This window comes from Neodiprion lecontei, chromosome 6 (assembly GCF_021901455.1).
Source record: "Neodiprion lecontei isolate iyNeoLeco1 chromosome 6, iyNeoLeco1.1, whole genome shotgun sequence".
NCBI lineage: Eukaryota > Metazoa > Arthropoda > Insecta > Hymenoptera > Diprionidae > Neodiprion > Neodiprion lecontei.
Genome location: NC_060265.1, coordinates 20,836,225 through 20,859,038, shown reverse-complemented (window position 1 = coordinate 20,859,038; position 22,814 = coordinate 20,836,225). Strand labels below are relative to the sequence as shown.

Genomic DNA, 22,814 nt, shown 5'->3' with positions numbered 1-22,814 from the left:
TAAAGAAATGTGGTAAACTTTCAATGAGACAACGCGTACGACTTATTATGTATATGTAATAACGATACTTTCACGCCCAGTTTCTCGGTGTCAATGGTGTACTGCAAAAGGAAATGCTTCGCGGATTAAAGAGACACAATGGAATCATTCAGGGTGGCTTTTCTACCTATCAAGGTGCTCAATTGGTACAAGCTGCTGCCCCTGCTTGGGCATTCCAGCTTTTGCCCAACCTCTACAACCATTATCAGAAGGTTAAAATAATCTAGCACAGCATCCTAATAAATTTTCATCTCATATTTATACACAGGCATTTAGATATGCATTCGTTTTCGTACATTGCACGGCAAAGAGAAAGAGAAACAAACAGTGATACGCCAATTTCTCAGTATATGCAAAAGTATATATCATAATTTGATACCCCAAATTCGTATTTCTTAAACGAAATATTGTTAATAAATGTTTAATAAAAAATATCCTTCCATCTCGCTGCAGCATGCTGTATTCACTGTATGTCCAGTTGATTGATTTTGAATCGTAGCATTTTAGAATGACCTGCCATGTTCTGCGTTATTTGCTGAAATTACGATTATTAATACTATCGTTTTATTTCTATTGCGACGTACGCATTTCTTTTCCCTCAAACCTTTTGACACCGAATCTTTGAGTCCTCGCCCACTGATGAATTTCCACAAAATTTCGTTCTCTTAATTTTCTCCGCACTACCACCTACCTCCGATATTTACAGATTCAATTGATGTAATTTTTATTTTTTTTTTCTTCAATGCCGTTTCAATAATTTATTATTACCACTTACCATTTTGCTTCTCACGTATCCGATTCCATGGTGATTTCTTATTTTTTTGTTTAATCGCATTTTCTGAATTCTTAGTTGCAATTAATTTAAAGCTGCTTATTACTAAACATTTTTATGACTGTAGTTTTATTTGGCTTTTGTATCTGTGGGTACAAATTTATAACTACCTACGTACGTACAGTAAATCATGAAAAGTAAATTTTCATTTAAATCACAATTTGGTTTCGCAGGTGACGAATGAACGTAATGTTTGGTAAAAAAAAAAAAATAATAACTATCCAGTGAATATACTTTACGATCTCTCCAAATCATTTACAATCCTTCGAATTTGAAACACTTTATGAAATAATTTGAAATACTACCGACAAGTCTGTCGCAGACTTGCGCTATTTTTGCATAAGTTTTAAGCACAATGATTATGTAACGTGTAACGTACGTTGGTAATAAATGTGTTCGAACTATGAATGATGGAAAAGTATAATAGGGTAGGTGTTGTCAGTGATCATCATCATCATCATCATCATCATCATCATCATCATCATCATCATCATCATCATCATCATCATCATCATCATCATCATCATTATCATCATCATCATCATCATCATCATCATCATCATCATCATCATCATCATCATCATCATCATCATCATCATCATCATCATCATCATTATCATTATTATTATTATTATCCTGCATGTAGAGCTCAAGTATGATGACTGCAGTATGAGTAGGTATATTTAAAAAGACATGCAGCTTTATGGGCTTTGTTATACCTGACCCAACTTTTGATATGGCACGACAATATCCTTTATAGAACGTATAAATTAACTCATGATATAATTAGATATTTTTCGATTCGTTTCCGAACTCGCTTAGGTTAGAGTTCAATGTAGAATTCCTTCGTTGACAACTTTGTAGTCTGAATACAAGTATCAAATGTATAAATTTATACACAAGGGGTCTTCTACCAATAATACTTGCGAAAGAAAAGTTATAGATTACTGTTAATAATAATTATGCTTTTAAAAATTTCGACCAGGGAAACCAGGCTAAAATAACAATGGCATTATTTTGAAATTGGTGAAAGGCCTCTGTTAAAAAATGTGCATTCAGTTATGCGATAATGATAATGTTACAAGTCACAAGCAATCGTTGAAATAATTACAGGCAGAGGTAACACCGTGGATTTCTAGTAAACATAATATGGGTATGGCGTTCAATCGTATTACTTGGAACAAACTGAGAGACTGTGCTTCCAAATTCTGCTCTTACGACGACTATAACTGGGACTGGAGCCTTCAGCATATCGCTCAAGGATGCATCCCATCAAGTCAAGGCTCCGGTGGCTTATCTCACATCCAATCTGGCCTAATCGCCATGGTGATGAAAGCACCTAGAATTTTTCACATCGGAGAATGGTAATAATTGATTCATTGTTTTTAAATATGATTTAAAAGAACATGTGCAAAAGATTACGCACTGATCTGCATCCTGCAATTAATTTTCAATTAGATTCATTTGCATTTATTAACAGTTTTTGAAACTTATATCAGTAAAAGACAGGCATAAAATTCATCGAGTATTATCGAAACGTTTTGAGAATCTCATGCAGCGCTGTCAACAGAAGTACAAAGAAATTATCTGAAAAATTTTTACCGCGCACCGCAGACTCAAGCATTGAGAATTAAAGGATTTGGTTCCTTTTCAGTGGGGTTCATCACAAGAAAAATAATTGTGAACCCACGGCGGTTATTGAAAAGGTACAAAATGTACTAAAGACTGCTAAAAAACATTTGTTTCCGTCTCAACTGACACTGACAAATGCGGCTGTGGCTAAAAAGACAAAGTTGAGAAAAGGGAACGGTGGCTGGGGGGACATAAGGGACCATCAACTATGTTTGAACATCACACTGAATCCTGAATTGAGATTACCTTGATTGTTGATGAAGTATGAGAACCGACCCTGTCAGTGAGAAATTTTTATAGTTGAATGCGTCAAGATTTCATAAATCATCGGCTGCTCAACTGCAACTCGTTCATGTACAGAAGCATATTGTGTATAAAATTGCTTAGATACAGCAAATCAACGAACTAAGTACTACGTATGAGAAGTGCGTTGAATTTAACTACGTGTAAAAAACATACAGATGACACCCTGTTGTGAAAATACTATCGTATTATCGAGAATGTAGTTTTGCTTTGGACTTATTCTACCATAGATGTTAAAACAGCTTTAAATAACATCTGAAACAAGGCGATTACAAAAGAGACAAAAAAAAGAAAATTTGTATAGTAGTCATTTCGACTGTAATGAAATTGAACGCTAGGTATACGTTTGGACATTTGATATAATAATACAAAAGAGATTTGCAAGTAGTTGCGTGCTGAGCCTAATGTAGTTACGACGAATTAATCTCTAGAAGTAATCGCTGGGCGATTACAAAGGGAATGCTAAGAGCCAAAGGAAAGACATATTTGCCACTTAAGATTACCTAGAGAAAACCAATTAATATACGTTACAAATATGTAATATAATCAATTACATGCTCAAGATAGTGTTATAATTATCGTTACTATTATATTTATATCGTCATCGTCATCATCTTCATCATTTTGTTACTTTTTCATTATGCAGTAAGATTAATCTTCTTTCTAGATAACAATAAATAATTGAATTATTCAGATCTGCCGAGTTGTAAAAGCTTACGGATATCAGTTACTTCCAAGGACTTCGATATGCTTGTATTATTACGTTAATTACTTAACAGCATTCGTAGATGTCGGTACAAATTGAGTTTATACTTGCATGTACTTATTAAGCAAATGTAGTGGTGTATTTTTTCAACAATTGCTACTACTTGTAAACACATAGCGAAATATATGCAGACGGTTTCAGATTTCTGACAGTTACACACTATCCCAGAAACGGAATCAGGCTCTAATTCAGTTAGTGATTATATCTAAGACGATGAAACAGAAGATCTTATTATGTTAACATTTTTCTAAAGTGTGTAGATTCGTCATCCATGAAAAAGCTGAAATTCGATACATTAAGCTTTTATCGATGGATACCTATACCTGTTCCCCAATGTTGAATATAATTCGTTTCAGCGAGTATACTACTTTATACAAAGGAGAAAATGTAGTAAAAGAAGAAAACTGGCAAACGCTAGTCATTAGACGTAAAAAACTGGCTTTTCATCGTGTTAACATTACTAATTCTCATGATGCATCGGAAAATTGTAAATCATAAAGCTTGTTAAACCGGATTGATATGTATTTAAAAAGCTTTCAACTTTACTCGTGATCGTTGAAAAATCATAAAAACGAGAATATTAGTATTCTTTTTTATGTTACACATCTATCAATGTCAGTCAGAAATCAAAAAATGGGACACTACTCTTAATACGTGGTTGCTACGTCAATGAAGACGGTACTTTTCAGTTCGCATTACATAGTGTTCTAATTATTTGTATTTTTTTCTACCGATCTGAGATATTAACTGATCTGAGATATTAACTGATCTGATATATTAATAATACAGACTTATTAATTACACGTTTGAATTTTTCGAGTTAGGATATACGTACAGCCCTTATCCTTCTACGAAAATAATGCCTAATGAAATTTCTTATTTGATGAAAAGTTTTTTCATTTCTTATTCGGTTGTTTTTTTTTTTTTTTTTATTTTATACTCATGACAATATTGTAAACTATGCTGATTACTCGAAAACGCACACTGTACTCTAGTCACTATATGAAATGTAATGTAATGATATTTGATATTGAAATATAATAACTTGCTAAGCTTGTAACAGGTACTTCTAACTACACACAGTAATTTACAGTTGTACAATCAGATATTATATAGCGTCAAAAATAAAAAAATTAACATTCAATAAATATTTCGGTTTCAACGAAATTAAGTTCAACGAAGCTATAAGAAAGTCAGGAACTATGTTTCGAATGCAACTTGATCATAATACAAGACAAATTCTGAGACATTTGAATGAATAACGACGAAACTCTTTACCTTACTGTGTGTTCAAATATACATATATTAATATATTGAATTGAAATAAATTAGCTTTTAACATACAGCTTACTTTATACAGCTAACCAATTTGAAACCGTTCAATTCAGTTGAGAAAAATATATTATATGAGTTTCGAATAGGTAAATATGCGTACATACTTGCTGTTATCGACAGTTAATAATCTGCATGAAACCTACAAACAATTAGACCTGTGGGACATATACTTTGGAGTGCTAGGGTGTAAAAAAGAGAGAAAAAATAGCACTGCTGCTATACTGTTGAGAATTTTGAGTTCTGTAATGTAAATAAACAATTTTATCAAAGATATTGAAATCGTATCGAACAATAGCTTATAACACCAAGATTATAAATTTTTTTTCAAAGGGAAATCATATCATCATTACCAGGCTATGTCTCTATAACATTCTTGTAACGGTTGTTACAATGTTAATATTTTTAAGAACGTCATTTGATTTTTATCTATTAATCAAAGTGAACTTTTGACGAGGTAGATCCAATTGACTTGAATATCTGTGTGACGAAGAATAGCTGCTGCCGACTTTGTCCGCATTTGAAGTTTCCAACTGAGTTAGAAAATTGTTTGAGATAAATTTAAATACCTACATAGCTATAAGCCTAAATAATTTTTTGTCACCAAAGATATATTATGCATATATCCTCGATACATGCATTGCATTGTTATGTAATGACGGCTACCTGAATTGGTGTATAAGTGCATCCAGTTGAATTTATGTGGCATAATGTACATTTCTTAATCCTATGAGGATTATTATATCTATAATTCATAAATCGTTATTTCATTATCATCATCCTAGTGTTTGTGCTGGTTGGAGTTGCAAATCGGGATAATGAGTGTTTTATATTGAAATAAAATGAATGTTCCATAAAGAACAATTTACAATAAGTTTATTCCACAAATTTTTGCTATTAACATTTGTCATTTTCCTACGTCTCCGTATTCCAATATAGGTATAGACATATAATCTAGTTTCTCCTAATGTGCTTATGTAGTTCACTCGTTATCGTATTAAACAAAGTAGATTTTGCTGAATCTCGAGATCAGAAACCAAGGTGTTTGTGAAGATCAGGGACAGATTCGTCCCACTTTGCAGTGAAATAGTTTCCTGCAAGAGGACCGACCAAACTATACTTTTCGGCAAATTTCTGAATAGAAAATCGCCTCCTTTGTTTACCGTCCCTGTAAATATACACGCAACATGTATTAGATAACCTATCTACCATAGTTTTTGCATACATTTTATGTAATTTGTTTAATTTCATTAGAACTTTTTTTTTAGATAGAATTGGATGAATTCCATTATTACCATGTGCTCAAACGTCTCTCGTCGAAAGTTATGGCGCCCTGATCTTGCCGATAAACAAGGAAAACATAACGATGCAATCCAGAGCCTTGCGGTGGTCCGGAACCAACATATTCTGCCAAGACTTCTCCCTTTTCGACACTCTCCTCAGGGATGTTACCAACAAGCCAATGGTTAAATTCACGATTGTAGCCTCGTGTAGGTACGTCTGGATCTGAAAATCAAAGAGCACGAAGAAAGTATTATTAACATTGTTTATTTTCCTGGTAAAACTGTGCAGACTACGAATAATTGAAAGTTAATTGCTCGCGGATATTCGGTACCCATGAACGTTGAATTGTGTCGTCATAAATTGAGAAATTTTCTCACAACTAGTAAAACTGGAGAAAGGCAAAGTACAGCAATGAACACGTTTGAAATTAAATTCTTTTTTGGGAAGCGAACGTGTAAATGTCATAACAACGAGATTCTATTCTGACATAGTTTTTTCAACGGCCAACATTGCGGTTTCATCTTGTGAGCTCAAATCGTATGCTGACCAAATCTTGTATTGGCAGATGTTCAAACTTCTAGCATTCTCGAGTGCGGGAATGATCGAAAAATTGCGGATAGTTTGGCATTTTACAACAGTTACGGGGATTTGACTTACAAAAGAAATTTTGCAATTAATTTAATGCCTCAAATATCTAATGATATTTTATAGAGAATTGTATAATATAACGCGGCTTATACTCGTGATTGTACATTTCCTTATAGCACCGTATAATGTAGGATAAAAGTAATGTAAGAACATCTTACACATTTTTTAAACAACGAGTCATAAGAAAAGAAACTTTCAAAGTTAAACGTCAAACTGACGATAATGAAATCACAAAGAACAGCCATAAGCGGCGGCTCACGTACATTTTTGACGATGAGTATTTACGCGCTTAAACTGGCAATATCGAAAACAGGTTTTCTACCGTATGGTGAAAGTGGCTTGCTCATGTATGCCGTTACGTCAAGGTAATTGATTTCTAAGGTCATTTTAAGGTGGCTCGTGCATTGACACTACCAAGACAAAGTTTTCCAGTGCTTTTGTTCAACAGAGCCGAAAAATGTAATTTTAAATCGCAATAATTGATTATCGTAACGAATACGCTCTGTATGAAGAATTAATTTACATCTTCTCAGAAGTCTCGCTTGAATAATTATTGTACCTGTCATGACCAGTGTGTAAAGAACACCGCCTTCATGCTTGTAGTGGATCTCTGGAATCTGCTTCACCTGTGTCGGCGTCAGTTCGTTGCCCAGATTTACCACGTTGTTTCCGTACTTCACCTATTTTACAGATGGTCAAACGATTATCGATGGTAAAATAGCTAATTTCGTATCACCGGAAGTTGAGCAGAAAGCTTAAAATTACCTCGATCAAATCTGTGGGACCGTGACCTTTCAAAATGTCCGATGTAATGTTTGCCGATTGAAACTCGCTCGCGACGTCGGCAAGCGCAAATCCGATTGTGCAGAATAAAGTCACTGCAAAATAATGAATTCTCGATCGTATTCTAAGATACAACAGACGAATTATTGCACTTGACAAATTTATTATTACCGATAATTTTTGGAACTTTTTTTCTTATCACTCCTTCTATCTGATAATGACATCATTAATTAATTCTATCGTATGAAATTGAGATTCAACTATCTTTTTGTTACCTGTTAGCAGAGTCTTCATTGTCGCTGGTTTGCAGTCGTATAAACAATTTAACCGATTCCGAGAAACTGCGACAACGTCGGTGAAGGTATCTCGTATTTATAGCGCTATGCTCCCCCCCTAGACACTTGCTGCGAAGCAAAATCCTTTTACATACATACATAGAATCGAAAATCGGTGTCCCGTGCCATGGTAACGCCTGATATTATGCTTTCTGTATGTTACAGTTGTTACAGTGTAGTGTAAAAAGAGACGTCGAAGGCGGCGATCCATGGATTTCAACACTCTTTCATCTAGCCCGTAACCCATAAGCCAAAGCAGCAATTATCAATTACAGTAAAAGTGTATTCTTTTGCACAAAAATTGGTACCGTGACTTGCTAAATGGTCCACTTCATTGGCAACCTTGGCAAAATTAGAAGTATACTTTTTAAAACTGTATGATCATTAATATGTTTATCATACGAGTACCTGTACCATATATTTTTTTTTACAATCACCGCACGACTATTCAAAATATCTCTGCCCGTAACATTCATCTTATGTAATTATACAGGTTTCTTATTTCGAGAGGGGGCAAAAACTTCCATGTATTTTTAATTCAGCGTCAACGCGTATCCGGAAGCCTAGGCTGTCCATATATCCCATGGCTTCAGTCAAGACTTATACCTTGGGCGACTTCAGACCGTGTACGAAAAGTACAATATTTAATGGCGACGAAACCGAATTGATACCAACCAGAAATTATCAGGTTCCTGAAAATTCTGCAAATCTAAAAAATATTTTTCAATTCATAAATTTTTCGAGAAGATCCAGGAATATTCTAATATGTAACTAGTTTCCTGAGATTTTCGTCGTCATCAACTCTTTGATTTCATATTACTAATTGACCAAGTTATTTGAAGAAGGTATTTCTCAAAATCGAGTCCTGCCTTGAAAAAATTCCGTAATTGATTGCGCTAGATTCATACAGTAGGCCGAGCATTTTGATTAATTTTCCACACGTCTATATTCAAGCGAGTGTGAATCCAGTCGACGAATTTTCATTTTCGGCAAAGGTTACTTAATAATAGCGCAAGAATGACACGCAGAGGCGATTTGTATTCTTAAAACCAGTTATCAAATGTATTGAAGGTGTCTGCCGTATTCAAAATGTCATGTTTTTTCTCTCTATTACAATCAAACACTGACACGCATGCAAACCTAGCACGACTAGTTGAACCCCAGCGAAAATTAAAACCTATTGAAAATAATACGGTTGGAGCAACCGCTTCGTCATAGGTGTTTTTATTCGAATGATTATTGACGGCTATTTCGAAATTCTAGATGATGATCCCGCGCCCAGGTTTTTTTTTAGAGTTTCATTACACTGCACAAACACAAAATGGCCTGATTTTGATTTAATTCATAGTCACGGTCTGTGCGTTTACCGGTAAAGTTATATAGTTCATACACTATAGTATAATGAAATGGCATACTTCAAAATAATATACATTTATTGTTAGATACAAATGTAACGTGCACTTACCTTGAGTATAAAGCTTTACTATTGGGGTTAAAAAAGCAATTAGCTACACAGAATCAAACTCTATCAACTACCGATATAATATAAAATTTCTGAGAAAAGTTGAGGCAAAACATCAAATATTTCGGAAATATTGTTCCCTCGGGAAAATGTTAACAAGCATTTAGAAAATTGAATTGCCCGAGGTCTTTCTATACTCAAAGAACTAATGTTACGGCAAGGAGCGAATAACTGACAAGTCATTATTAAACAGATTTATTAGATATCTTTGAATTTGTCTTTCGATCTCGAATTTCATTTGTTTCAGGAATAGCGGAAGTGATTAAAACTCTGAACACCGTATATGCTTCGTTTGTGATGAATCGATCCATCAGCTAACACAGTTTTGTAAGGTATGTAATCCGTGTATACTCATTACGGGTCTATTTCTTCCGACGACGTTATTAAATCAATTACCGTGATGATCTCATCGTTTGTCAAAATTATGTAGACTTTATTCCCCGGTTTGCATAACGATTGTACTTATCACTCGATAATTTGCGAATCGAAAATAATAGCGATGTATAATTATATTGAGTATTAAGCCTAAGCGAGCTTTCTGCCTTTAATATTGCTACAATCGATTATTGACAACTACATTATTCAGAGTTAGACATGAAACGAAACCTTGGTTAAAACAGCAGTATTATAATGGAACATTGCTTCTAGTATATCAGCTTTCAAAGTATGATAGTCATTTTGTCGAAATTCTCTCATAAGTAGTTTGAAATACGCAAATTACAAAAATACTCATAGAATACTCCAAGGAATAAATTGCTAATGAAAGGTAAATCAAATAAGAACAGATGTGAATGAATCAGTGATCTACGTGAAACAGTTTATTTGTAAGAAAATACGTGATTATCAGCTAGCTCACGACTCGCTCGTGTAACCAGTAGTACGGTGTATTGCATAAAATTAACATCATATGTAAATCAATAAACATAACAAGTGAAATTATTCACCGAGCTGCTTGTACAATATGGGAACGTAGTCATCGTATTCAGCCTGATACATGTTCCCGGCAATAGGATCTCCAAGGTTGTATTTAGCAGCGAACTTCTTGATAGAAAATTTGCCGCGATTGTTTCCACTTTTATTGGTCAACCGCGGTTCGTCAAAGTTAATCTTACCAGGCTGTTTGTATACCAAGAAAACGTAGCGGTGAAGACCTGTGTCTTTGGGGGGGCCAGAGCCAACGTATTCGGAGAGAACGTCACCCTTGGAAATATCGTCTCCTGGAACGTTTCCCACAAGCCAGTGGTGCCATTCTCTGTATGTTGGTGTCTTACGACTAGGTGCGTCAGGATCTGCGCATAACGATTTATGCATGCTAATTAGTAACTCAGCGTTGCAACAAGATTCAAGGTTCAAGGTACAGATTTGTATAACATGGAAGCAATCCGGTAGATTAATTCAATGATAAAACATATTGTGTGTGCGATTACAGTTCAGTGAAATTTATACCTTAAAATTACATCACAGGCTTTATGGTTTTTTGCATAAATCGTGTGACAGGGCTGATGAAGCGACAAGAATTAAATAAATGATTATCATTTCAGAAAATTCTGGTTCAAAACGAGTCTGCTAGTACAAAGGACATATTACCCGTCATGCAAACTGTGTAGAATGTCGAAGGATCTGCATCCCAGGTGACGGTTGGTTGGTCTTTCACCAGCGTTGGCGTAAGAACTTTCCCAATGTCAACGGACAAATTTCCAGGGTATGATACCTTGGCAATCGAGGCTGGTACCTTGTCGATTACGTCCGGCACAACGCCGTGCTGTTTCAGTGCTTCGGTCATTGTTGAAGATAGAACTCTAGGCGTGTAGCTGAAGGTTCTCTTGGCTAGCAGTGAAGCTGAAATGATTCAAGTCATTACGTTGATACTGATACAGCTTACAGATAACGTGTATAATCATAGATATAAGAGAAATGGACAAGATTTTGTAGTGCTGATAAAATGAATGGCGCACTAGCAAAGCTGTGATAACCCTACATCACTTTCCCAGTACACACGCAGAGCTACCGATCAGATCACCCAGACATAATCTGAATACACTGTTCATTAAGCTTGCGCCATTTGTTCAGAAATTTGTTATTTTATATTTACTTGCGCTAAGTAACACTTTTGACATCACGTGCCACGTACAATTACCAACGCCGGTTCAGAATGTACTGCAACGCACTTCTCCGGTTAGAATACCCTCTGCCCTCAGGCCTTATCGTGTAGACGATTGCTAAAATGGCGCGTTCTCGACGATTAAACTTGATATCTATCTCTCAGTAGATAACCTTCAAGAATTATCAATCGTCGAAGTATTTTCTAACCACCGTTTCACTGACTGTAAGCAATTTGCGACTGAGTGATAGCTAGATTCAACTTTCCGAATATTCTCTTTTCGTTCAAATTTACCCACCTTCAGAGTTGCGAAATTACGTCGCTGAGTGTTTCAATGACTTGAGTTGACTGAAGAGCTACAATCGTGTGGAAGTTCAACTATGAAACGAGAGTGTGAAATTATTATCGTTTGAATAGATCAATAATACCAATCACTAATTCGATATCGGTGAAATATCGTCATTCGACAATTTTTCCAATCGCGCTATTATTGGATAAATTAACGTAAGATTATTCTGGAATTTTTGAGTCAGCATTGCAGATTTCAGATGAGCGACAGAGCGCGCTCCTGCGCACAAATGAAACAGCTATATTAAAATTCATTTCCGCGCCTGAAAAAAGACCTGCAGTAACATGCGAATTATGTGCACATCTTAGGTCGTTGTACTGCGTTTTTGAAATCATTTTCATTTGGAAATTTCGAGCAACGTCATCACTAGTCATAAATTGTTCAAATTGAAGAAGAATATCAGCTACTTACCAGTTGTTGACAATTTTGTTCATACCGCCTCCTATGAGGTTCGGATAAATGCCGCAAGAGCGAGTCTACAGTTGCCTTGCATATCACGCACAGCTTCGCGGGTGTTGAAGATTTTTAAACTTGAGCTCGCTCCAGGCCGAACTTTAGGCAAAGATATTCAATGACTGCGAAAGAATAGAAATATCAAGGTGCTCGTAGTATTCTGAAACTGTGTAATTATTGGTTGTAACGCTCAAGAAATTGAAATACCTTCTGATCATTTGCCGAGAAATTGTCAACATAAAAATCTATTGACGACGAAAACATTATGTCACAAAAATCTTACAATCCTTTTTTAATCGTTACACTATTCTTATTTGTCTAGCAAAAAACGAATCTATCTTACTTCCAATTTTTCAACACCCTCCACAACGAAGCTACAATAAATGACCTGGTGCATCCGAAGCTATCTCCGAATGACCGAATTTGTTCAGCAGAAACGGTTTTTCCTCTCCTCGTTGTAAATTCATTCTCCTAACAAGCCGTTATTAATCCGATGACGTAATATTGACGGTTGAGTAGCGTCTTGCGCCGGGGAATTAGATCCATCCCCATTACAATCAGCGGACTGGTCTCCGAGCGTTTCGGCGTTATAGCTCACGGTTCGCAGCGCAGCTCAACTATCGCGTGACATCGCATGCTCAATGCTCATACCCATGTGAGCTTCGTGATTCGTTTGCGTGTAAGCGATCCGCTTATAGTGTACATACATTCGCGTTCATACAAGCGTCCCTAATCTCTTTTTAAAGGAATGATTTCGATAAAGTTTCTAATTGAAGTTCTCGTCATGCGTTAAGTTGCCTTGAAGAATAATATATATGAGTCGATACTGACTCGTAGAATATCGTGTCTGTACAACCAATTGCGTAAATTGGAAATACCGATGCGAATAAGATAGAAATACATCATAGACACGTGGGAAAAGGTATTTCAGATCCAAGTATTCTTCATATCTACACGAGAAGGAGCAAACAGCGTTCCTGAATCCTCTGAAGTATACAGCGTACGATAAAAAAAAAAAATACTTCAAGAAACAAAAGTCCCTGAACTCTGTACCGCGAGGGAAAGAGGATCGTTCGAGGGCTAATGGGTATCTCGAATGCCCGCGGTGTAATCCGCGGTAGAAGCTCATTCATCGAACTCATTCATCCTTCGGAGTCGCGACGCACGCTGCACGCGTGTGCGTCTAATAAACGACAGAGCAGGTCGTGAGCGCGAGCGGCGCCGCGGGCTTCGTCACCATCTCGTCGCTACCCGAACGACCGTTGAAAGTTTAAAGAGAAGATGAGAGGAGAGGAGAGGAGACGAGAGCAGAGGAGTTAACGAACGAGAGAAAGAAAGAAAGAAAGAAGGAAGGTCCCCCGTCGCCTCGTGTCGCGGCATGCGAAGTAGTCACATTGCGTTCGTACACCGGCAGCTTGTTGTCAAAGTTGTCGGCAGGAGTGGGGGGGAATCGAGACTCGGCCGCCCGCGCGATTCTCCGTATAATCGCTATATCGCTAGGGTCCCGCCCTTGCGAATTCCCACAGCATGGACCAGCCGAGCAGACTGAAACGACGGTTGAAAGCCGGCCGGCGAGGCGAAGTCAGGAGGCACCTTCTCTTGTTTATCGCTGATGTCCGAAACCGTCGGCATCGCGTTTGGCGGGTGGTTCAGTCTCGATTCTACAGCCATGCGGTTTGCCTCGTGTTGACGTCGGTCTAGCCCGTTAGGTCGTCATCATCATCATCATCATCACCACCGTCATCCTTCACCTTCATTGTTATCGTTCGTGCCCTGCTCGTCCTCATCTTACTAAATTTTTTGTCGCCTCAATATCGCGCACGGTTTGATATTATTCCAGTGCGCAGTGTCGCTTAACATGTTACACGCATCGTCACGATAGGTGAGAGACACAGAGGCTTTTGTTAACGATTACGTCCTTATCTTCTCCTCTATCCTGCTCTACATCTGTCCACCTTCACTTATTTCCCCGTCCGATTGATTGCGTCGTTTCTCTCATGACGTTTCCCGCCTGAATGTGGTTATTTGTGCGCCGGGTTCTCTCGCCCGATGGATCTTTCGACCACCCGCTTAAACGGACGTCTCAGGTAATCTTTTTGACCGTATTGTTTTTGGTTTTTACGCTCGTTTTTGCATACCCGCGTTACTTCAACCTTCGGGGATCTCGGTTCTCTGTAAATCTGGCCTCTGTCACACGTTAGTGTTAGGTTAGGTTAGGTTTCTTTCCTCGTTCGTTAAGCGAAAGACCAGCTTTATTGAGTCATTAATCTTTGCTAATCGATGTTTCCAAACGACGGACGAGACTATATACCAGCTAATAAACTATACCGGTGCAATCATTCACTCGCCCATTTGATTTTTTTCTCGTTATTCCTTTCTCTTCACGGCTCAATTCTAATTTTAATTTTTAGGGGCACACGTATTTTCCCTCGATCGCTTGTTCGACCAAAATTTGCCGTTTCGTCAAAGAGAATAGATATTTTCATAAGCAGTGTCGCGTAATACACACACATCCGTATTCAATTATAAGAAATATTTTCATTCGAAATTCGAGTAAAAATTCCTACCCTGCATATTCCTACATGTAATATTGTTCGTTCGTTTATTCTCATTTGATGTCGGTTGAAACGCGTGTCGCTACGGTATCGAGTTGGTTAGAAGACGGAAACGGAAGTCGGTGAACAGCTGCTGTTATCCAAAACACCACGAACACCTCCGCCAATCTGTTGACTTGTGATAAACATTGCGTTTGAATTTCAGCGTGCCTAGGTATCATACGTGTGCAATCTGATTGTTACACATGTCGCTACTCAAGTACGACGTGGCAGGGGCGAAACCGTGTTCAAGGAATTACGATAATGCCTTATTTTCTGCTATTTGAATGTTTTTTTTTGTTTTTTTTTTAAATCAACAACGATCAACGATAAAGAAAAATAGGATAAAATTTTTGCACGGAATTTCTTGACCTCTTGTAATTTTTATATTCCCTTCTCTTTACAGTTCGTAATTTCATCATAGCCGTACTAACGAAGCTGCCGAAACGACGTTGCGATTTTTAATTAAACGCAGTTATATAATTACATTTGACGAGTTTTAACAATTTAACGAACGACGAAGGATATGATAACGTACTCCTGAATATTCTACCCTAACCTTGTCGCGAACGGTCGATTAACTTCGCGCTGTATAAAATAAGAATAATACACACGTCAAAGGAATAAAAAAAGATCTAAAAATAAATAAATAAAATAACCAACGAACGAATCAAATCATGTCGCGACGGAGATACGTTGGCGTTTTATCGCCGTTAAACGACAGTGAAAACGCTAAACGAGAGGTTAAATCAACTGCTCCAGACGACGTCGACGCTTCACCTATGACCACCATCGTCAACGCTCTTGACATGTCGACTATATCGAGCGGAGATACGCCGACACGCTGCCGCACCGATGCAAATCTCGCTACCTATGTCATCGACGAAATTTCGAAGAAGCTGGGTGAGTTATGAAATAATATTCTCATGTAACGTCAGTTTAACGTAGGTATTATGGCAAATCATGACCGACTGTAGTGTGTACTTATTTGTAAAATCATAGTACAATCGTTCTGTTTAATATGGGTTTCCAATTTCCTATCCACGTTGTTATTTGTTTTCGATTCTGTACGAATGGCTCACTTTGTCATTGAACTTGGATGTATGTTTACCGATTCACTCTCTCGCGACCGATTGAAATTATCGTTCGTTCAAACGCGTGTGTAATTCGAAATTCATCCAATTTAACGGATACATTATATTACCGTGCGCAATACAATTCACGTTTTACTTTTTAGGATAAAGTCATGTTTCGCATTGAAGTTGCTTACACTTGCGATAAATTCTGTGTTGTGAAACATCTCTTGATAGATGTGGTTAAGTAATAAAATGTTTGATTGTAAGTCTGAATTGATAAATCGATTCATCATATTGCGTGTACACGTATCAATGAATTTAAAAACGAAAAGACTCGAGGAATCAACGCGTAATGACGTGTAACAATACTTTGTGTAATTCAAATTCTCGTCGCGTGTACAGTTTGATTGTAGAATCGGTATTATTTTTTCTCTGCTATTTTTTTCATCGTCAACAGATAACTGTTACCGATTTTCACTTTCAAACACCGTGAACGTGTTCAGTTGAATTAAGAGAAAAGAATGTTAAAACGTCGCGTCAGCTGATCTTCGTCTCTTCACACATCGTAAAATTAGTGAAATGTACAAATTTTTCAAATTGAAAAATTACGCTAAAGAATATTTGATGAAACGAGACCTCAATATCCCCGTCTTGCGAATTCACTCATTATTATCATTATACACACCTACACGCGGTGCACGAACACATCGAATCGCGTCCAGACTGCTTCACGAAAGAAGAGAACGGACAGACGGACAAGCGGACGGGAAGAGACGGTGTGAGAATGGGATGAGGCTAGAGGGATTCCCCGTCCTTGAAGGGGGGGCCCGATGACGTCTGCCGCAGAGGGCCTCCACGGGCCGTGCCACGTCTTAAAATGGCAGTAGTTCTCAAATTAAAATAAAGACAATCGGCAAATACTCGCTCGCATCGGAATTCCTCCAATTTTTTTTTTTTTTCTTTTTCTTTTTCTTTTCGCATCATCTTATCTCCAGCTTAGAATTTGTTTATTTGCACGATTGAAGTCCGATCGCATCCACGTGTACGATTTGGCTAAACGGCAAGTCGAAACGCAGGTTTGGGACTTTGAATTTGGTTCGAAGATGCAGAGGATGACGACCCTCGTCGTTGTAACGACGCAGAGATTCTTGACGCGTATTAATGACGCTCGCTTAGTGAGACAACAGCCATTCGTGTTTACAGCTGGTTTGACTAACAGCTGACCTCGCGAATTAATCAACGAAGAGAGAACCGCAAGAACAAAGAAGGGTGTCTCATCTCGTCGCCGCGTCGTTACAAATGCTTTGGCGAACCCGACGGGAGGATCCGCGATCAGACTGGTTGTCCTCCCCTAAAATTTTTTCTCCTTCATTCCTTCCGTTCTCTACCTCGACTTCGAGTTGAGAACCCCCCGGGATTTAGGGAAACAAGTAGTTCGTGCCCCGACTCGGCCAGGTGCTCACCTGCTTTCATACACCGAGAAATATCGGCGCGACCGTGTTTCTCTCCGATGGCTTTGCATCTGTGTATTCACGTTCGTGTTTTACACGATTTCTCTACCTGCGTTCGTGTCTGTTAACCCACACGCGTTCGCAACTACCTGGGCGCCGTGCTGCTGCTGCTGCAGTTATGCCAAGGTGCGCCGCCACCTTTACACTCCTTCCCCCTTCCCTTCACCGTCACCGTCGCCGTCACCTTCCACACCCCAGACCCGGGCCGGGACGGGCTTCCCCGGGGGTGAGGCCGCCTGGGGCACTGACCTACCCCCGCAAGACCGTTAGCCAGCAGGAATCAGCTGTTCATTTGCCAAAACCGTGTGTGAGCGCGTATCGCGGCAACTTGCGGAGGTGGTTTCCTCCTCGTTGCTCATCGACTTCTCTTTGTCGCAAGCGGTGTGCCAATTTCTTTTTTGCTATTTAGAAAGAGACTCTGAGGTACATGAACAAATCTTGTCCGTCCTGAAAATCATTATATGTACAAGTGTGAAATGTTCGGATTTTTTTACTCTTTCTATAAAAGAAAATCTTATATAAATGATCCAAGTTTCATTTCTTTGTAAACTAAAATTTGTTGAAATAATTCACAAGGGGGGAGGGATACGGTAAATTGTAATTATGGCCAAATCGACGACTCTCCGTTTTTTCCACTAGAACAATTTTTAACCCGTTGCCTGTCTGTCACCCTTTATATCCTTGCAATGCACACCAAGTTCGCCATCTTTTGCTGTCTCTCTTGGAGCGTCTTTCTCTTCGAAAAATTTAAAGGGATGGCTAGGGTATTTAAAGTTTAAAAGGCTCGCCTGGCTGGGCTCGATCCTTCAAATGACGAGCCTTACGACGTCTAGCTATATAATACTCATTTTTATACAAGGAAAAGGGATTTTGTTGAGTTTCGTTTTAGAAGGAAAAACAGAAGTAGGTACCTTATACGCAAGGTTTATTTCCGTGTTCAGATTCTTGTGGTTGGTATCATGAATGTCAATTTCCCAACGACATTGGCGTAGAGTCGATCGACTCTGTAATTGTTTGCATGCGATTGTCATCCGCGTGTACTTTTCTGAAATTTCTATTCTGTCTTTGGGTAAAAAAAAAGAAAAAAAAAGAAAAAAAGAATATCAAATTATCTCATCGGGGTTTTTGTGTGCACTAGGAAGACCAACAACAAGAGAAAGAATGATTTGAAACTAAACGTGTCGTCGTCCCACGCACCGATCATTGACCTTCATATCTCTCTGGCCCCAATTTACACCATGTATCAAGTTTTCCTTCGTTTGTCGTTATCTTGCTGGCTAAATTGTGCATAGGATAAAAGGAAAAAGAGACCCGTATTATATGGCTTTTTGGCGCTTTAACGTGGTATCGGGAGCGAGGGTAACGACTTATTAGGGATGGCGTTTCAACGGAAAGCCACATGTCGCCCCGTTCTTGTTCGCTGCCCCCATAGTACGTTGCGTTTTGCGTTACACGTCGTGCTCCGCACTCACTTGGTTTTACCCTTGTAGGCACACACTCGCTGACCGTTTCGTAGCGATTGTGTAACTCGCCTAGCCACGCGGGAATTACACTCACACTTGCCTGGTGAGGCCCCAACAAGCGCGTTGATCAAGGCGGCCGGGCCCCTTTTGCTCTTACTATCCTCGTCGAGAAGAGTGGGAGGGGTTTGCGCTGGGTTTCGCCTCGGCGAAGCTAGACTCGCTCGTGCCACGCTTCTCTACGTGTCCAACGGAAAATTCAGCCGCACTATTACGCAAGGTGGAAATGCAGTTCTATGGTTATACCTACGTGTCGGGGCGGTGACTGTCAGTTAGAGTCAAATCCACCTGTTTTACACTAACGCAGGTACGTGTCGTGCGCTGGGGAACCGATTGTTTCAACCTGCGCGTCCTTTCACCTTTGGACGGCTTTTTCATATTCGGTATGGTTTCGGGGGTCGGGGATGAAAAGGTGGTCAATGAAGAATCGGAAAACGCTGGAAAATCTAGTTATTATAAGATCTCGAAAGAACGGCTTGCAGAAGCGACAAGTTTTTTTTCGAATTTCCAATCTCATCGTAATTTGTCCGAATTTACAAATATGTTTACAAGTGAATTGGATTGATGAATTAGTTACTTTCCCATTTGGACGGTATGCGGTACAGCAAGTAGGAGCAAGAAATGCAATTGTCGCAAGCTTTCCGATCAGGTTGGATTTGTAATCTTTCGATGCCTGATTTTTAGAACAATTCGACCGAATGTTACAATTTATTCAGTTCAATTGATATTTAAAAAAATTTACTTCGCCGCGGAAGTTGGTGCTTATGAAAAAGTTATAAATTTTGGTCCTTTTTCAAGTTTAGATTTTTTAGTTGCTATGTCGTGATTGTATTCAGGATGCATTGACTTGACCGAATAACGCAAAAATGTTTTTTTTTCACCCAACATAGACAGGGGTGTTTTACGAACTGAATTTTTCTTGCAGCTAAAATCGCTTTAAGATGTTGGTATTACTTAAACTTTGCGTAAACTTAGAGACCTCTAACTATCTAAAACCTAATAATGTGCGAAGTCGTGATAATCAATAATCACGATTTCGTATATTTCACGTCATTTCTCCGCTTTTGCGTAAAACAAAAATTTTTAGGCACGTTTTTGTTGTATCCTTTTTCGCGTTCGAGATCCGTGGAGATGAAATATTCGACGACACCCAAAATCAGCATGGAAACCGAGTACCTACAACAGCATCCCCTCAAAGGTCCGAAAAGATCTTTTAAAAATCTGGCGCTGCTTGAATTCACGGAGCTTCTCGAAATGCGTGCGGGATGAAAAATCCTTTTAGTCTTACGTAATAACTTAGTCAGAGTGAAAGAAGCCCGTTCCCCGTTGTGCGTTTCTTAAAAACAATGACCGTGACTCGCGACTCGTTATACACAATGCGGTAATTGAACCCTGACATATGACTCGAGCCCCGAAACTGAAGAGTACACGCCGACTTATTGTTGGGATCGATCTCACGCGAGGTTAAGGTACCTTGTGCCCAGCTTGCGTGGAACAACGGGGTACGTCGCGACGACGACGTCGACGAAAGGCTGGGCCTCCTTTGCCCGCACGTCAAGTTGGCTCGCGCGTTCCTAATTGTTTCGGTCACCGGCCAACCAGTCACTCGAATCGCGCGTGGTTGGTTGGCCCTATCGCCTATTCTCTCTTGTCAGCTTGCTCTACACGCCACGCACACACGCACGCACACCATAAAGCATCTGACGTGAATTTCTCGATGCCGCAGAGACCGGTGTCACGGGCTGCTTTGCCTTACCCCCTGCGTAGCATATGGCACGAGTTCCTTATAATTATTTATAAGCAACTTCTCGACGATCGTCGTCCACGTCGCGTGTCTCTGCGCGCGCTGACCACGGGTCGAAACTCGAGATTATATACATGCAGGGGGCTCGCTTTATTGAGTTCTAGTTTTCATCCCGCTCGAGGAAACCCGCCGTTGTTATATCGCTTGGGTCTTCTACCCTCCGTAAAAACGTCCCATTGGATTAACGAACACCCCTCCCCCCCTCTTTTTTCTTACCATCTTACATCTTACACCGTTTTTTAGCCGTGCTTGATGCCGATTCGATAAACCTGGACCAGTTTGCAATTTTATACCCGCTATCGTTGATTCATTCGAGGGTTGTAGTACCACAGTGGACATTTATCTAGCCGCTTGCGTAATTGTCGTTGATGTTTGAGTATCGTTATTTGTAATTTGGATGAAATTCATCAAGAACTTGTTTTGTCGAGGTTTAGTGATAATGAGGCTGAATTTAGTATCGTTAACGTAACGAAATTTGAGGGAAAAAACCATTATTGCGGAATTTTAGAATGACTTTCAAGAAGTCAGCAGATTCGAAGTAACGATTCTTCCTAAACATGCATCGTTAAAATAACTTCATCCTCTTGAATGATTGGTATCTCATGGTATTGATATACTGGGTCACTGGCATAAAGAAAAAAATTACACCATCGACTCAAGGATTTAGATTTCATTTTTTTGTCTCGAGTTTTTTCCCTTTTGTTTACGAAAATTCTACACTTCTCGGTGATCGTGATGTTTTACTGAAAGCGGTTACACGTCGTTCTTATGTCTATTTCGCAACTTGATAAACAACGAGTTGACAATTAGACCAAACGCATGAAGATCTGAAACCTAAAATCACTTAATTCGTTCAATAAAACGTTAAAATGAGTGACATCACAGCCAATGATGAGAATGATTGGATATTAGGCATTCCATCCGAAACTGACCTACGTCTGACCCGAATTATCGGCAATTTCATTTATTTTCAAGTATGGCGTAGACTGTATGAAAAAATTATCTTTCACTGAGTTTTAGATTTTTCCGACTACGGGTTTGATTTTTATTGCTCTCAAAAACACAAAAATTAAATTTTCGAACAAATAATCCTAATTGATTGGCTGTAAATTTTTGCCATGAGTTTTATGTTAAAAAACGAAAATTTGAGACCTTAATGGAAGTAAAAAAACTTTTGGTTTACAAAAGTTTGTCGAAACAAGTAAGTAAAACGTGACAAAAAACTTTTTTAACAAAGAATTCATGAGAAAAATTCGAAGCCGATTGATCGGGGTTTTTCGTTCGAAAATTGAGCTTTCGTGTTTTTCGGAGCAGTAAAAATCAAACTCGTGGTCCAAACAATCTAAAACCCGGTGAAAGATGTTTTATTTTATACACTCTACACCATAGTTGAAAATGAAAAAAACACACCCATGGTGAGGGTCATCCGTACAGGTCGGTTTGGCATAGAGGAATGCCTCATACGCAACCGTCCGTATCTGTGTCGAGGAAAGGAAAAAAAGAAGGAGAAACGGAAAGAAACGTATAAAAAGTCAACAGACGTACGGAGGAAGAAGAACCAAGAGAACGCGCAGTCTAATGGAGTCTTACCTCGGAGGACTGGGAGAGAAATGGTTTTCCGATCGGGATTTAAAATTTAAATGTCCCGTGAGCGCAGGATCCTTAAAGTACCTAACTATCTAGTATATAGCTGAAAGGGTTGAGGGGGACGGCTTTTGCAACCTGGCCGTCACGCCGCCTCATCAGCATATCCTGTAAGGCCGGTAAGGCAAGTAGCGCAACATTTCCGAAGACGAAGGATGCACTTTGGCAACCTTTAACGGTCGCGGGCCGAATAACTAATCAACTTTTTACACAACCGGAATAATTTGTTCGCGGGCTGCATCGTGAACACAGAGCGGGAAAATTTTAGGAACAATAATTGCAATTC

General features: G+C 38.8%; 4 protein-coding genes across 18 annotated transcripts in view; 2 read left to right on the top strand and 2 right to left on the bottom strand.

The window, feature by feature from the left end:
- Nucleotides 1-11,532, top strand: part of LOC107220216 (alpha-1,6-mannosyl-glycoprotein 2-beta-N-acetylglucosaminyltransferase) — a 56,806-nt gene extending 45,274 nt beyond the window's left edge. For 4 of the 12 annotated variants that reach the window (XM_046744343.1, XM_046744342.1, XM_046744344.1 and 1 more), the window contains 3 exons: nt 81-251; nt 1,985-2,235; nt 2,526-3,714. In XM_046744343.1, coding sequence (XP_046600299.1) covers nt 81-251; nt 1,985-2,235; nt 2,526-2,754 — 651 coding nt within the window. In that variant the 3' untranslated portion in view covers nt 2,755-3,714. The other 8 variants (XR_006905114.1, XR_006905113.1, XM_046744346.1 and 5 more) reach the window with 8 other exon arrangements.
- LOC107220217 (protein D2) lies at nt 5,764-8,010 on the bottom strand. Its single transcript, XM_015658713.2, has 5 exons — nt 7,895-8,010; nt 7,602-7,714; nt 7,396-7,516; nt 6,200-6,410; nt 5,764-6,072 (listed from the first exon to the last, which is right to left on the bottom strand). Exons 1-5 carry the CDS (start codon nt 7,911-7,913, stop codon nt 5,934-5,936), a joined length of 603 nt encoding a protein of 200 aa, XP_015514199.1. The 5' UTR covers nt 7,914-8,010; the 3' UTR covers nt 5,764-5,933.
- On the bottom strand, nt 10,269-12,055 carry LOC107220226 (protein D2). Its single transcript, XM_015658726.2, has 4 exons — nt 11,876-12,055; nt 11,569-11,800; nt 11,064-11,315; nt 10,269-10,765 (listed from the first exon to the last, which is right to left on the bottom strand). The coding sequence occupies exons 2-4, from the start codon at nt 11,591-11,593 to the stop codon at nt 10,413-10,415; spliced, it is 630 nt and encodes a 209-aa protein (XP_015514212.2). The 5' UTR covers nt 11,594-11,800; nt 11,876-12,055; the 3' UTR covers nt 10,269-10,412.
- Nucleotides 12,056-14,005: 1,950 nt separating this feature from the next.
- LOC107220224 (M-phase inducer phosphatase) overlaps nt 14,006-22,814 on the top strand; it is an 89,451-nt gene continuing 80,642 nt past the window's right edge. The window contains exons 1-2 of one of the 4 annotated variants that reach the window (XM_046744337.1): nt 14,006-14,261; nt 15,380-15,876. In XM_046744337.1, coding sequence (XP_046600293.1) covers nt 15,651-15,876 — 226 coding nt within the window. In that variant the 5' untranslated portion in view covers nt 14,006-14,261; nt 15,380-15,650. Of the gene's footprint in view, nt 14,467-14,689; nt 14,710-15,127; nt 15,149-15,379; nt 15,877-22,814 lie in introns of those variants that run through there. The other 3 variants (XM_046744336.1, XM_046744339.1, XM_046744338.1) reach the window with 3 other exon arrangements.

Coding starts and splice junctions, on each gene's coding strand:
- LOC107220226 (XM_015658726.2), bottom strand. CDS start 11,593: ATGTCAAAAGTGTTACTTAGCGCAA. Junction 11,316..11,568: donor AAAAGTGTTACTTAGCGCAA/GTAAATATAAAA, acceptor GAATCATTTCAG/CTTCACTGCTAGCCAAGAGA. Junction 10,766..11,063: donor CTACACAGTTTGCATGACGG/GTAATATGTCCT, acceptor CGTTATGCGCAG/ATCCTGACGCACCTAGTCGT.
- LOC107220217 (XM_015658713.2), bottom strand. Junction 7,517..7,601: donor GTCCCACAGATTTGATCGAG/GTAATTTTAAGC, acceptor TCTGTAAAATAG/GTGAAGTACGGAAACAACGT. Junction 6,073..6,199: donor GAGAGACGTTTGAGCACATG/GTAATAATGGAA, acceptor GTATATTTACAG/GGACGGTAAACAAAGGAGGC.